The sequence below is a fragment of the Varanus komodoensis genome, unplaced genomic scaffold (assembly GCF_004798865.1).
Source record: "Varanus komodoensis strain SLA01 unplaced genomic scaffold, ASM479886v1 scaffold13_3, whole genome shotgun sequence".
Taxonomy (NCBI): Eukaryota; Metazoa; Chordata; class Lepidosauria; order Squamata; family Varanidae; genus Varanus; species Varanus komodoensis.
The window spans coordinates 8644301-8660858 of record NW_025335409.1 but is presented as its reverse complement, the minus strand read 5'-3'; the positions used below and the strand labels follow the sequence as shown (position 1 = coordinate 8660858).

Below are 16558 nucleotides of genomic sequence, written 5' to 3'. Positions count from 1 at the left end.
GCTATTATCGCACACTTGGTAGGCTGACATAAATGAGCTTGGTGTGTTGCGATTTGTGAAGGCCCGGCATATATAAGACTCAGAGTGCTCTTCTTTTCCAGCACCACATTCTCCACACCACAAATAATTTTAGGTGTAATATTTTCCCCCCATACTACCTCTGGCACCAACTTCCATGGAGGACTTGCCTCCGGTAATTAGGCAGAGCAGCAGGTAAAGGGATAAAACCATATATGAGCAAGGTTGAATGAGATGGCTGTTTTACTTTAGCATTGCAGCTACATGATTTGGCAGCACAACAGAGGTTATGTACAAAGTAGCTAATAATGTCATTCCAGTCCCCCCTTTGTTGGCCTACTTGCCTTCACCCTTACAAAGAGTCTTCCATTTGTGCCAACAGCTCATCACCCAAGAGGCGAACAGCAGTGGAGCCATTGAAAAGCTGCAGTCTGAGCACACGAACAGTCAACGGCACATCAAAGACCTCGAGACAAGGCTAGAGGTCAGTGCCTGTCAGTTTGCTGGTAATTGCACTTCTGAGTCACAATACTGTGAAATGTGTGGACGCAGATGGACAGTTCCATTTAATTTCCCTCTATGACTTTTTCTGCTCAATGTTAAATTGTCTGCTCCATAAAGATAGTCATGTTTGCCATTAACAATGCCTGGATTCAGGGCCCTTTGAGAACTATACCATTTCTCTTTTGTTCTTTTTGTGTATGGTGATGGGTCCTTTCACTTAGTGTCCTCTTTATACAAGTAGAAATGAAATGAATTTCAAGCTAAAATGTTGGGAGGGATAAGCAGATTCAATTTTTGATTAAGAGCGATGAAACGACTGAAGGGGAATGTTCAGCTATTACAAGTATACAAACTGGAATAGAAAGTCATGGCTTATCAGTCTAAGATTGAAGATAGGCAATAGTTTTTTCCCCCAGAAAGTTGAAGATGGTATGATAACAATTGACTGTAGCATGCACATTTATTTACTTATATACTTTATTTATGTATAACAAAGTTCTCAGGGTGGCTCATAACTAGAAATAAAACAATTAAAAATCCAATAACAATGAAAAGTTTAATTGTAAAATATCAGAACAAGATATGGATCTTGTTCTCATGTTAACCTTCCCTTCCCTTTACAAAGGCATACTGAAATTGCAAACACAATAGCTAATATGAAGATTGGGAAAACACCTTGGCTGGGTGGACTAAACATTTTTTAGTTTTTTAGTTCCCAAGCTTTATCATCTGTACAATTTCGTTTTTGAATCAGGTTCTCTTTTGTCAGTACTTAACAATTACTGCAATCCTAAACTTAATAGAGATCACAGTTATTAACCTAGTTCATTGATTCATGTCAACATTAAAATGTTAACTGCATTTTTGGCCGATAGACTAGTGTACAGTATTGCAGCTTTAGTCCCACTGGATCAGGTGGAGTTCATCAAAAAGAGATGGGGGGGGGCGTGATACTTTCTGAAGGGTTTCTGATCTGATTGATAAATGACTAATATTATAACACTGGAACAATAAATAGCCAGCTGTGTTAACACAAAGGGTAGAGGACTTGGTGAATTTTTCAGATGAGTGGTTTTTAAGTATAATTTACAAATACGAAAATCAAATGGGAAAATATATGGATATTTGGGCTGCCTTTGTTGAATATGCATAATTATCTTCAATGATAGTAGCATATCTTCCTATATATAAATATGTAGGGGTACACTGTATATATGTATGTAATAGACCTACTTCATTCTTGTGTAAGCACATGGCAATATTTTATTATTTTATTTTTCTCTGTTGCTATTATTGTTAGTTGGATTTTGGTTTGGTTTTAAATTCACAATAAAAAGTGAGCAAAAAATAAAGGTATTATAAAAATATAACTTGCAGAGGGTAAAAACAGTTTAATGCTAAAACAGATTAGAAGGTGTGGGGGGCGGATTCTTCCTCAGGCACTGAAAATACACTGTGATAGGTGCCAGGTGAATCTCTGAGAGGATATTGCACAGCCAGGATACCTCAACTAAAAAGGCTCTTTTGCCTGTAGCCACCCAACCCAGCCACCTTCCATACCTTCTTAGCCGAGACACTCAGAGAAGGGCTTCCAAATATTTCATGCTAGATACATGTGGAGAAGGCAAATCTTTTGGTACCCCCATTCCAAGCCAAGAAGGACCTTAAAATGGGCACCTTAAATTGGTCCTGAAAACAGAATGGGAACCCATGAAGCACTCACTTTATTGCTATCTCACCACCCTATTTTGAACTAAATGAAGTTCTTTGTGGTTTCCATGCATCACACATATGGGCTCTGCACCCACATGAAGCCTGTCTTTGAGAAGTTTCTGTAGCTGAGGGAATTTTGGTGGGAACTGCTTCCCCACCCTCACTGTCAGTATGTTAAAGGGATTCCCGCCCATTCCCTCAGTTCTTCCTTGACCACCATTATGGTCAACCATAACCTCTTAACCTCTGGAAGTTCATCTGTTTGCAGTTGCTGACTTTTTGCCTTTCTGTCTTTGCCTTTGTGGCTCTCTCTTGCCTTTTTTCTCTTGCTCCATTGAATGTTGCCTCTCACTGCCTTCCCCCCACAAATCCCTTCTTTGTTCCTCTGATCCTTCGATCTCTCTCTCTCTTTCCACTCCTTCTTCCTGGCAGTTTGGTTCCTTCTTAGGCCCTGAAGGAACTTTTCAGGAAATGTGTAAGGCATGGGAGCGAACTTCCACCTGCTGACAGCCACTTCCTTTGCCTTTTTTGCATGAAAAAAGTAAGCAACCTGCCTTTTCAAGACCATTTTCAAATGCATGCATTGCACTAGACCTAAGTGAAGTTTACCAGGGCACCAATAAACAGGGCAAGGCTATCTTTGTCCAGGTAAAGTCTGAGCAAGCTGATTGGTCTAAGCTAACATTCTTCAGTCAAATGGCCCCCAGAGCAATTTACAAAGTTTGTAATTGTTGTTTGGTTTAGTTAGACCAGTTTTGTTGCTTTCTCCTATGTCATCACATGTATATAAAGTCACCATATTGTCAAGCCAGAATGACTGAACTATTCAATGATATTCTGAAACTTTGGCTGAGTTCTCACAATCAGGCTTCTCTTCTCCTCCCCAGTAGGCTGTTTGTGGATTGCCTTATTTCCATAAATATCTGCACAAGCTTGTTGCGTTGTCCAAACCTAGCAAGATGGGCAGTAGAGCTGAGCTTTGTTGTACACTTTCTGTCAAATCAGAAAAGCTAAGCTGATCTGGCTGAGTTTTCCTAGGTTCTTCTAAGAGTGGAGATAAGGAACACACTAAGTTTGAAAAAAAAATGAAAAGCTTTATTGCAAAGACTAATCACCTATTTTCACTTCACTGAGATCACTGACCAAACAAGTGACAGTTCTACTCAGAGTAGCACAATACAAATATACGTGATGGGGAACCTTCCCCAAAGTAACAAAACACAGGCAGTCTCCACTTAAAGCCAGTAGGGCAGCACACACAACAGACCCTCACCTAAGACAGGGACTCCCTGCTTTTCTTTGTCTGATGTAGGCTGTGACGCTATAACCCAGTCCCCCATGAGACTGCTAGCACATTCATACTTCCAAACATGTGATGCAGGTTAACCAGGTGTGTAACATGCAATTGTGGACTGGGGTGAAGGTTGTCTTGCTGTGTCATGCCCCTTTGCTTTCAGAACATACTTTTCCAAGAGAAGGGCAGCAGTTGTCTAGGGCAGGGATCTTTACAGTTGCTTTCTTTGCAAGTGAACCAGTAGCATCCCTTCAGAGAGAGTTCCTGGGAATCTGCAGTTCTTTATAGCACGCACCAGCCATTGATACTTTTCAAGGTTTTTCTAGGCTGCCAGACAATTTTTCTTACAATTGCCCTGGTCTGTTACCCCCTCCTCCTTGCTGTCCACTTAAACTTTGTTCTATGGCTTCACACACATTCTTCTTTCATCAGTTGTCATGGCCGTATTTCCTTTCATCTTTGATTACTTGATTGTGATGTCTTCAGCACCACTATTCCTTTCTTTCCCTGCTCTGCTTTCCAAGCCTGTACAAAGTCTAGTCTGGAAAGAAAGTAATTCACACAGCATTCACACTTCTTTATGTCTTTACAGCTCAAAACAGTACACCAAGTGTTGTGTTTACACCACCATTTTAACCAGATGTTTTTCCAAAAGCAGACGACAATTCAGGGGAGCAAGGAAAGTTCATTGGATGTCTTTGAAACAAGCTCTTAACAGCATTTAGCAAGGAAACATAGATGTGAAGCAAAGGTTTCTAGGTTTTAGCAAGATAAAGTATAAGCAATTATTTGGCCTAAATAAGTGAAAATAAGTTGACATGCTACAAACTTAAAGCTGTAAAAGAAAAAAACAGAAATAAGCAACAAAAATACTTGATGTCAGGAGAGATACAGAGGAACATAAAGCAAAGCAGCATCTGGTCTGTGATAGCTTCCAAAGTACCCTGCAATCCCAGGGCTTGTTCTGGACTTCCAGGGTTTGGCAACCATTCTTGCTGCTCATCTGCTCCAGGGTCAGAAAACATAGGAATTAATGTGGCTGATTCTGGAAAAGAAGTGGCATGCAACCAAGCACATGCGAGATGGTGAACAGAAGCCATCATGGCTTATTTTTCTTCTCAAAGAATGAGAACATAGTCTCTTAGTCACTGAATTTGAAATGTTTTTTGTTACAATATACCTAGGTTCAGCAAAGTTGAACAAATCTGAGCTTATAACAAATTAATACTGAACTATAAAGGGTTTTGGGAAGCGGGTTGCACTTTGCTGAAAAACTTCAACAGTTAGATACCATGGGTAATTTCAGATGGAAGACTTCCTATAGGTACAGATTATAGTTTTCTGTACTTTTGTTTTTGTGTAAAGTTGGAATTCTCATAGGCTTTCCATACCATAGGAGGTGTCACAGCTCTTTTGTGAACTTGAGTCTCACCCCACAATTTCCCCTCAACACGTGTGGGTGAAACAAAGCAAGAGGTATCAATTGTGCATGTGTGTGTGTCGCAGGGGGCTCACTTTTATATACACACCATAAGAGTGAGTGCAACCTCAATAGAATGGCAAGCTGCTCTGCACATCCCAGACTGGAGCTATAGTCTTTATTCCTTTTATTAAGGAAAACTGAAACTATACCTATGGAAGGGAACATTTACCTACAAAGAGTTTCCCTGCACGTTGCACTGGTCCCAAGAGGAAAGTGTAAGTATTTCATTTGAAATAAATGATGAAGTATGTTGAAGATCAAGGTGATGGATTTTTACAGTTCACCATGCAGGTATAATGGAGTTGTACAAGTACTCTTTTAAAAAATAAACTTGGAAACTTGGAAAAGGCATTCCCACACCAGTTGCCTTGGTACAGAGTGGATACTGGAAACAAAAATGGCACGGCTGTAGAGAAACATCACACTCTTGCTTGTCTTAGCCAGAGAATGCCAGAAAGTTACACTATCAAACATCAGTACCTGTTTATGTTTGTATGGTTGCTGAGTGCTTTGAAAAAATAGCAGACTTGCCCTGGACTCTGAAAAGACATGAGACATAGTGGAGAAAGTTTAGGAGGATTACAAGACAATGAAAACATAATGTGGAACACTTCATAAAATCTCATGAATATGGCCAGCAGCCTGTTCTGGAAGCACCACAAGTGTTGAAAGAGCCTATTGCTCACAGGAACAAAGAGATTGATAGGTGCCGACTGGGGTAGGGGCATGCCTTCTCCTGTTCCTGGATGGCTAGATATGCTGCAGAACAAATATTTTGCCCTCCAGTCATCTGCCTTCACCATTTCCTGAAAAAAGGTCTCTTGGCCAGAGGTACTGGGTGGGAAATGAAGATTGAAACTGGAGACTAAAGCATCTCTTTGAAGTGAACCCAGCCACTGATAATGAATTCTTTTAAAAATAAACATTTTTTAATGGTAGGGGAGAAAGGTTGAGCACATGGGTTGGTAGGCACCAGTAGAGATGTCTTTGGATTCAGTGGTACCTTTGAGTGCCACTGACCCCAGCATTAGATATGTTTAACAGCTCCTTAATTTATTAATAGTCACCAATTAAAATAAATCTCAGGTATTCTCAATTACCTTCATAGATACACTTATTGCACCTTTCAAAACATGGAAGCATCTGTTGTGACATAAATCATCCCTAGCAGAATTATTAGTTTTCAATATGCAACACTTTCACCTTTCAGAATATTTAGAGCAGGGTAAGTATGCACATTTCCTGGTTTTGCAAATGGCTCTTCACTAAGAGCCTATATGTGCATCCTGTTTAATCACCAGGAGAGGATTAAAAACCTCCCTACGAATACTGAAGGTATGGATTGCACATTAGCTTTACTCTTCAAGTTGTTTTGGAAAAACTTAGGTCAACTTATTCTATTCATATTCATTCTACTTGGGAAGTTAGATATGTTAGGGCAGCCTTCCACAAAGCAGTGTCCTCCAGAAATTTCGAACTTTAACTCCCATCAGTCCCAGGCAGAATAGGCAATGGTCAGGAATGCTGGGAGTTGCAGTTGATGGCATCTGAAGTTTACCAGGCTAGCGAAGACTGGACTAGGTTGTGAAGCAGAACTTTTTCTGTGATGGCACACGTTCTACAATCTTCCTGGAAAGGCTCATGTATTAGATTAAATCTTTGTATTTACTAACGCTTTTGCATTATATTTGTGCTACTTACTACTCTTGCATTTACTGGCTAGTTTCTTGTTTCATTTTGTAGTTTGCCATTTTGATAATTTATTTTTATTCATTTCTGTATTTTTCACTCTGGGCAGTATTTATTGGAACAGTGACTAAGAAGGCTTATAAGTAAAAAAATAAGAAAATATAAATTTCAGTTCTTTATGATGATGATTATTACTATTATTTATTTCATTTCTATATCACCTCATAGCCAAAGCTTTCTGGGCAGTTTACAACAGTACATAAAATAAAACAATAAAATACAATAGAAATATCATTAAAAGTTCTTTAACAAATACAATGGGCCAGTTCACACCTCATGCCCTGGCAGTAAGCCATGACATAGTGGCTGTTGTAAAAATAACCCATGGTATACTCAACAGATGATTGAGCTCTAAGAGTTGTTCACTCCTCCCTCCTTATTCCTGCTGCACATATTACAGGAGACAAGTCAACAGCAGCATAGACTTGTTTGCCCTTACTCTCCACACTCTCTGAAGCCATCACTGTCTTCTCTTCTCTTCTCTTCTCTTCTCTTCTCTTCTCTTCTCTTCTCTTCTCTTCTCTTCTCCTCTCCTCTCCTCTCCTCTCCTCTCCTCTCCTCTCCTCTCCTCTCCTCTCCTCTCCTCTCCTCGTTTTGACAGCTAGTGATAGACCCTTCAAAGTACAAAGCACTACTAGTATGTCAACCTTCCCACCTGCCTCTTTCTAGACACTCAGGAAGATGAGGAAGAAAAGTGTGAGTCATACCCTTTTTATAGGAGCTGCCAGTTTTAACAGCTGAGTGGGTTTTTGACAGCACTCCCCATGGTTTGGTGACAGGGACATATGTGAAAACTGACAGCTCCCATAGTAACAGGATGGCTCACAACCTTCTACTTTCCTAAACACGTAAACTCGTAGGAAAGAGTTGAAGAAGAGGGGATCCTCAGAGCAGTCAGAGCCAATAAAACTCTCTTAAGACTTCATTATGACCTAGTGGCCAGCCTCTCTTCATAAGCAAAGCTCACCCATGGCTTTGGTTTCACTAGACAGCTCACTGATAGCCACTAAGACAAACCAAACTGGAAAAAAGCACCTGACATCTTATTTGGCTCCATGGCTTCCCCATGACATTACTTTCCCCATGGCATTGCCCAGGTGAGGCATGCCTTTTTGGACCTGCAAAATTGTGCAACTGTGCACTTTCTTGACTAAAATAAAATTAAAAACAAATTCTGAAAACTTACGCCCATTTGGGGTGCAAAATGGGTGTGACAAACCAATGACAGTCCTTCCACTGGAAATTTTGTATCACTTGGAAATTTTGAAGAGGCTGTCACTAACTGTCAACTTGGAGATTACTTTTTGTGCTCTCCAGAATAAGAGGAGCAGGGAAGCAAAATAAAGAAAAGAGAAGGGGGGAAGGGAAGGGAAGGGAAGGGGAAAAGATTTGTTGTTGTTGTTGTTGTTGTTAGTCGCGAAATCGTGTCCAACCCATCGCGACCCCATGGACAACATTCCTCCAGGCCTTCCTGTCCTCCACCATCCCCTGGAGTCCACTTAAGCTCACACCAACTGCTTCAGTGACCCCATCTAGCCACCTCAATTTCTGCCTTTCCCTTCTTTTGCCTTCAATTGTTCCCAGCATTAGGCTCTTCTCCAGGGAGTCTTTCCTTCTCATTGGGTGGCCAAAATATTTGAGTTTCATCTTCAGTATCTGGTCTTCTAAAGAGCAGGCAGGGTTGATCTTCTCTAGGACTGACTGGTTTGATCGCCTTGCAGTCCAAGGAACTCGCAGGAGTCTCCTCCAGCACCATAATTCAAAGGCCTCAATTCTTCAGCGCTCAGCCTTCTTTATGGTCCAACTTTCACAGCCGTACATTGTAACTGGAAAAACCATAGCCTTGACTATATACACTTTTGTCGGCATGGTGATGTCCCTGCTTTTTAGTATGCTGTCTATATTTGCCATAGCTTTCCTCCCAAGGAGCAAGCGTCTTTTAATTTTTTGGCTGCAGTCCTCATCTTCGTGATTTTGGAGCCCAGGAAAATAAAATCTGTCACTACTTCCATTTCTTCTCCATCTATTTGCCAGGAAGTAAAAGGACTGGAAGCCATGATCTTAGTTTTCTTGATGTTGAGTTTCAAGCCAGCTTTTGTGCTCTCCTCCTTCACCCGCATCAAGATGCTCTTTCGTTCCTCTTCACTTTCTGCCATTAGAGTGGTATCATCTGCATATCTGAGGTTGTTGATATTTCTCCCGGCAATCTTAATTCCAATTTGTGGTTCATCTAGCCCTGCCTTTCTCATGATGTGCTCTGCATACAAGTTAAATAGACAGGGTGACAGTATACAGTCTTGCCAAACTCCTTTCCCAATTTTGAACCAATCAGTGGTTCCGTGTCCAGTTCTCACTATTGCTTCTTGACCCACATATAGGTTTCTCAAGAGACAAATAAGATGGTCAGGTACTCCCATCTCTTTAAGAACTTGCCACAACTTGTTGTGATCCACACAATCAAAGGCTTTAGCATCATAAATGAAGCAGAAGTAGATGTTTTTCTGGAACTCCCTAGCTTTCTCCATGATCCAGCATATATTGGTAATTTGATCTCTAGTTCCTCTGCCTCTTTGAATCCTGCCTGTACTTCTGGTAGTTCTCAGTCCACATACTGCTGCAGCCTAGCTTGTAGGATTTTGTGCACAACTTTGAAATGAGTGCAATGGTGCGGTAGTTTGAACATTCTTTGGCATTGCCCTTCTCTGGGATCGGAATGTAAACTAACCTCTTCCAATCCTGAGGCCACTGTTGAGTTTTCCAAATTTGCTAGCATATTGAGTGTAGCACTTTTACTGCATTGTCTTTTAGGATTTTGAATAGCTCAGCTAGAATACTGTTGCCTCCACTAGCTTTGTTTTTGCCCAGACTTCCTAATGCCCATTTGACTTCAAATTCCAGGATGACTGGTTTGAGGTCAGTGACCACCCCATCGTGGTTATCAGGGATGTTAAGCTCTTTCTTGTATAGTTCTTCTGAGTAATCTTGCCATCTCTTCTTAATCTCTTCTGCCTCTGTTAGGTCCCTGGCATTTTGGTTCTTTTTCATGCCCAACTTTGCATGAAACATTCCCTTCATATCTCCAATTTTCTTGAAGAGATCTCTGGTCCTCCCTACTCTATTGTTTTCTTCTATTTCTTTGCACTGTTTATTTAAGAAGGCATTCTTATCTCTTCTAGCTATTCTCTGGAATTCTGCACTCAATTGGGTGTATCTTTCCCTTTCTCCTTTGCCTTTCACTCCCCTTCTTTCCTCAGCTATTTGTAAAGCTTCCTCAGACAGCCATTTTGCGTTCTTGCATTTCTTTTTCTTTGGGATGGTTTCTGTTGCTACCTCTTGTACAATGTTGCGAACCTCAGTCCATAGTTCTTCAGGCATTCTGTCTATTGGACCTAATTCCTTAAATCTATTTGTCACCTCTACTGTATATTCATCAGGAATATGATTTAGGTCATACCTGAGTGGCCTAGTGCTTTTCCCTATTTTCTTCAATTTAAACCTAAATTTTGCAACAAGAAGTTCATGATCTGAGCCACAATCAGCTCCTGGTCTAGTTTTTACTGACTGTATAAAGCTTCTCCATCTTTGGATACAGAGCACATAGTCAGTGTGCTCTGTAGCCTGTATACAGTGTGTTCTGTAGCCTCCGATTTCTGTGTTGACCATCTGGTGATGTCCATGTGTAGAGTCGTCTTTTGGGTGGTTGGAAAAGAGTGTTTGCTATGACCATCATATTGTCTCGACCAAATTCTTCCAGCCTGGGCCCAGCTTCATTTTGTACTCCATGGCCAAACTTGCCTGTTATTCCAGTTATCTTTTGGCTTCCTACTTTATAATTCCAATCGCCCATGATGATAAGGACATCATTTTTTTGGTGTTAATTCTAGAGGGTTTTGTAGGCCTTCATAGAACCAGTCAACTTCAGCAGCTTCAGCACCAGTGGTTGGGGCATAGACTTGGACTACTGTGATGTTGAATGGTTTGCCTTGGGTTCGAACTGAGATCATTCTGTCATTTTGGAGATTGTATCCCAGTACTGCTTTTCCTACTCTTTTATTGACTATGAAGGCTACTCCATTTCTTCTGGGGGATTCTTGCCCGCAGTAGTATACCTGATGGTCATCTGAATTAAATTCACCCATTCCTGTCCATTTTAGTTCACTGATTCCTAAGAAGATTCATGGCTCTTACATTCCAGGTTCCTATGGAGCATAGATCTTTGCAGCATCGGACTCTCCTTTCACCACCAGATACATCTGCAACCGAGTGTCCTTTCGGCTTTGACTCAGTTGCTTCATTCTTTCTGGCGCTACTAGTACTAGCCCTGTGCTCTTCCCCAGTAGCACATTGGACACCTTCCGACCTGAGGGGCTCATCTTCTGGCGTCAGATCATTTTTTCTTTGGGTACTGTCCATGGGATTTTCATGGCAAAGACACTGGAGTGGGTTGCCATTTCCTTCTCCAGTGGATCACGTTTTGTCAGAGCTCTCTGTTATGACCCGTCCATCTTGGCTGGCCCTGCATGGCATAGCTCATAGCTTCATTGGGCTACACAAGCCCTTTCGCTACGACAAGGCAGTGATCCATGAAGAGGGGGAGGGGAAGATAAAAGGCATCAATAGGATCCGAGGTAAAATATTACAACTGATTAAGACCCTGATTACCACCAGTCAGCAGACCCTTCAGCATATCACCCACCAAAGAAAAAGCAAAACTGTCCCTACTCTACAAATGGCATTATCACATGTAGCTCTGTCCGAGCAGAAAGTCCCCAGGCAAATGCTTGTCTGGAGGGAGACAGAAGACCACTCCAAAGGCCTGTATTTTATCCCCCTCCTGGGCATCGGGTGACTCCCAACAGCTAAACCAGCAATGACCTGCCATGTTACCTGGTAGCTTCCACTGGTATGCATCACAACTGCAGATAATCAAACCCCAAAATCTTGAGACTGTAAACCCTGCTGCGCATCCTTGAGACAAAACTCATCCCTCTCCTTGAGAAATCCTGAGACTTAACCACTCAAATTCTCAACCTTTATTGACAGGCTCCTTTGGGAGACCAGTCAACCCAATTAATCCTTTGGGCCCTGCACACCATCTCCCAGTTCATAAACCATGGGTTATAACCTGGGGTGCTTCCCACTCAGCAATCCAGAATTCTGGGTTTTTATGTTGCCATTTATAACACAGGAATATGATATTTCTGGATATAAAGCAGGATATAAGTTGCATATAAAGCAGGATTGTTGATTGGGTGGGAAGCAGAGCACTTGCTCACTCCCATGAAGACTCAACCAATATGGATAGTGGTAATGTGTGAGCCATGTCCATGAATAGCCCAGGCTTTCCCATCTGAAAATAGGAACTATTGTAAGATACCCCCAGGCATGGTGTTTTGGTTTTGGTTTTTGCTTTTGTTTTTGATGTAGACAAGCAAATTTGGGAAAAAAAGTATTATGTATTTCAACAGGATTTTGAAAACAGGAAATCCAAGTTATTACCTTTATTTCAAGTCTGGTTTAATATGTCTCAGAATATAATCAGTGCTTTGAAACTGATGTATACAGTTTATAGAGATGGATGATTACAATATATTTCAATCACATATTTCAAGTGTTTGAAAAAATTCTGAAATAATGTGAAAAGTATTATGTTTGGATGGAAAGGGGAGAGCTAGCATATATCGAGATTAAAGTTAGCAATATTACTATACTGTGTATGTTATGCGTGGTGTAACTTATGTGTAGTGCTTTTGCATGGTGTCACTTGCTGCTTATTTATATGTTATGAAAAATGTAAACACTATACAATTCACAATGATCAACATTATTCTTAGCACTACATTCTGTGGGAAGCAAAGCTTAAATCCAATCAAGTATTCATTAGGGATCAATGAACTCCCTTTGATCCGGTCTGGAATTAATCCAAGCTAAATGGGTGTCTGCTTCCTTGAAGGCTTTAGCCATGTAGCGAGCTGCTGAATATTATTATTTTTGTTGTTTTTTTAAAGTAGCAATCACACGATGCACCATTGCCTATTTCCATGCTATAGCTTGTATTAGCTTGGGCATACAAAACTCAAATAGTATTATCTGACATTTAATTTACTCTTAAGGAAGCAGATTGGAGAAAACTCCTGGTGTGCTACTGGCACTAGTAATTAATTAAAACCAATAATAAAGCAGAGAGGCTTCCAGGAACAAAAGTGCTGTTTAGAATCTTCCACAGTTGGTGGGACAGCAACCTATTTATATCTGTAATAGGAAAACTAAGAATGGTACTCCCTCCCAATTTTAAACAGAATGTAGACATAATACTGTGACACAATAGGGGCAGACTGCTCTCTGGTGTTGTGTTGGAGGCCCTCAAAGGGGGCAGGGGAGTTGTAAGTCAATATGAATAAGTAAAAAGGCTAAATACAAGGACTCTATTATTTTTGTTTTATTTAGTTTCATTTTTTATATTTCTATGCCACACCCAATAGCCAAAGTTCTCCAGGCACTTTACAGAGATTAAAAGCCTTAAGAATGCAGTAATTATACATTAGATAACCTAGTTTACATAGAAACATATAAATAGATAGCTCTCTGTCTCTGTCTCTGTCTCTGTCTCTGTCTCTCTCTCTCTCTCTCTCTCACACACACAGAGAGAGAGAGAGAGAGAGAGAGAGAGAGAGAGAGAGAGAGAGAGAGAGTTATAACAATAAGAATTTCCATGATCTTACTAAAATCCTGATCATATAATGCCAAAGGCCTCAGAGCGGAGGAAGGTCTTGCAAAGATAATGATGTTGGCTCCAGGCAGATCTCACTCACTTAGGCAGTTCATTCTATAACCAGGGGGCAGCCACCAAGAGGATCCCTCCATTGTTGGCCACCTTGCAAGCCTCTCAGAATGAAGAGCATTGTGTACAGGTAGATTCATACAAGAGAGGAACTCTGTCAAGTTATGGTGGTCTTGAGCTGTGTAAAGGGCTGTACATCAGAATTAGCACCTTGAATTAGGTTGAGAAACATACAAGCAGCCAGGGAAAGTGGGCCAGGAAATGAGTGTTATAGCTGAACTGGATCCATGCGCATGGGTTCTATATGCATGTGGAAGAATTAAGTCTATGGATTAAGCATCTTCACCCATTTCAGTATACACACATTGATTTTGTTCAAATGGAGTCTTTGAACATGTGCTGGCTGGGGTTGTGCCAGGCAGTGGGCAATCTGTTCTCCCCATGTTCTTTTCTACAGGGGTCAGCGCATGAATCTGCCTGACAAAGTGGCTGAATAAGTATGTCAGTGATTGGCAGTGAAGCTTCTATGTCCATGCTTTTCTCCATGTCTAATCAAATCAGAATTATGCACCCCTCCCCCCCAAAAAGAGAGGGAAATACTGCAGAATTAATTGTGTAACATAAGAGGCTTTGTATGAATTTACTGTTTGCATAATTTATACATGAAATGGAATTTGACTTTTCTTAGTGCAGAATCTGGATGATTTGCACACAAAACATTACTTTATTAAGTACAGATCAGACATAGCTCTGTGTATATATATTGGCAGATGGAACATGCCTTTGAGGATAGCTAAGAAAATAACTGCAGTACAATTGCATTGGAGGCATCTTTCTATGAATTATAAATGGTCAAACTGAATGAGGTAGGGCTGTGAAGCCCAAGTAAATCCACAGCCCCACTTCCTGAATAGACACTGCAGGCTCTTGAAAAGAACCTGTACAATATAAAACCTGGATATGCAGTACAATATATACAGCAAGCAAACTAGCTTCTTGTCAATATGCAGAGCAACAATTCAGTTAAGGAGCTCTGAGTCAAATGTAATAGAAGACCAACAATTGGCAATCAGGCCTGGAGAGGGCATTTAATGAGAGAAGGTTAATTTAAGAGCATCAGCTTTCTGTTTGAAAGCTCTGAAAATGGGACCGGTTTGGCTAATAATATGCAGGCTCATCTTATAGCTGCAAGACCTCCTGATTGAAATGACTGGGGTAGCATGCACAGAGAATTGATAGGCGGCCTCTTCTCGTGCGAGGCTTTGCAGCTGCTTTCCCCAAGTCCTTCTAAATGGTGCCATGCTTGTTGAGGAGTCTGCCAATTAGTTCCATGAATCTCTGGGGGCAGATCAACCTAGCTGACAACGGTTATCTTCTGAAAACAATGAGCCAACCTGCAACCATTTAGCTATGCACACAGCGCACAAACGCACATAAACGTGTAATGAAAGCCAATATGTAAAACTGAGCCAAGCCTATGCCTTGCCACATGGGTTGGGCCTCTTATTGTCGGAGAAAAAGTCCGTGTTGTCTTGAAGGCTGTAGAAGCCTAGCAGCTCCTCTGCAGCTCCCCCCTCCCCTTTTCTTGGTCTCAGTTACAGAAGAGATGTAAGAGAAACCAAATATGGTGCTTCATTGCTGCAGCAGCTCCAAGCCCCGATGCTTTTCTAACATCAGATGGCATTGTATAAAAGTTCTGCAATGGTTTTCCAAATCCTCCCTTTAGTACTTCCCTATTTTTCCCTTGGGATAGTTTGGACAAGAATGCAAGTCCGTAGATCATAAGTGCAATGGGAGAGCAGAATTGTTCCTGTGCTGCATGCAAATCTGCTGTATATTCATTAAATTTGGGGAATCACTGTGTGGTTTGATCCTCTTGAACCTCAGGCCCACAGATCAACCCTGGCTTGCCTGAGGTCCCAGTCCACGCTTTAGGGTTCCCGACAACAGAACATTTGGTCCCAGCTTTTCCTATTTCAAAAGGTTGCAGTGCCTTTCCTAAGGCTTTGGTTACTCGCAGTAAGAGCATTAATCTAGAATTGGCTGGTATTTTTGATATTTGTATGCCACCCATTTTGCCCCACCCGCTTTTGCCTGCAGGTCCACACATCATTAGAATCTGGCCCACAAGAGCATCTCCAAAATGGATTTTGGATTTTGGGAAGAGAATAGAAAGCCTTGCTCTAATTTTGAACATTATGCAATCAGAACCCCTGTGCAAATGCTTCATCCAACAGGACTAGCCAAGAATTGAGTCAAGCACTGCAACAGGTGGAGCGGGGAGAATCCCATACATACAGGTGCTCACATGCAGGTGTGTGAGGGTGCAAACACACACACACTTGTATTCAGCTCCATATTGAGACAGATTCTGGAGCACTAAACAATAAAAAGAAAAATCAAGAATAAAAACAATATTTAAAAAACAAGATAATGCATCAACCATGTTTGTTCAGCAAGGAAAGCTTCCTTGAACAAAGGTGTCTTCAGAAGGCAACACAATATTAGAGCCTGCCTAACTTCCAGGGGTAGGGAATTCTATGGGAATGGAACTACCACACTGAAAACTTTTCTCCTGATAGACTCTAGTCAGGCCATACATTTGGAAGTACCAGGAAAAAGTCCTCCAATGACCTCAGTGACTGAAAACCCTTTCGCAGGATTTTCTGGTCCCAAGGTGTTTAGGGCTTTGTAAACATGAGCCCAAAATGTAAACTTGCTATTGTATCAATTAGTCAGCCAATACCAATCCTTGACCAAGGGAGTTGCATGTTGGAAAAGGGCAACTCCCAGCAAGAGCCAAAGTATTGCATTTTCAGGGGAACACTCCATCTTGGGGCAGGTCTTGAGAAGCTGCACAGAGTGTTGCCTCATAGAGTAAGACTAAGTATGCTACTGGAATTAACAACTAACCTACTGCCCAGCATTTTCCCTGACCAAGCTGGCAGAGATAGTTTCAGGTCTAGTGCTCAAGAAACCCAGAATGGTGATCCTGGATGACCTTGATTTCCATGCT

At 41.3% G+C, this 16558-nt stretch overlaps 1 protein-coding gene across 1 annotated transcript in view; it reads left to right on the top strand.

Moving 5' to 3' along the window:
• Nucleotides 1-16558, top strand: part of LMNTD1 (lamin tail domain containing 1) — a 150905-nt gene that overhangs the window by 20375 nt on the left and 113972 nt on the right. Inside the window, exon 2 of the mRNA XM_044423508.1 lies at nucleotides 401-502. Within this exon, the coding sequence (XP_044279443.1) occupies nucleotides 401-502 (102 nt within the window). The remainder of the gene's footprint in view (nucleotides 1-400; nucleotides 503-16558) is intronic.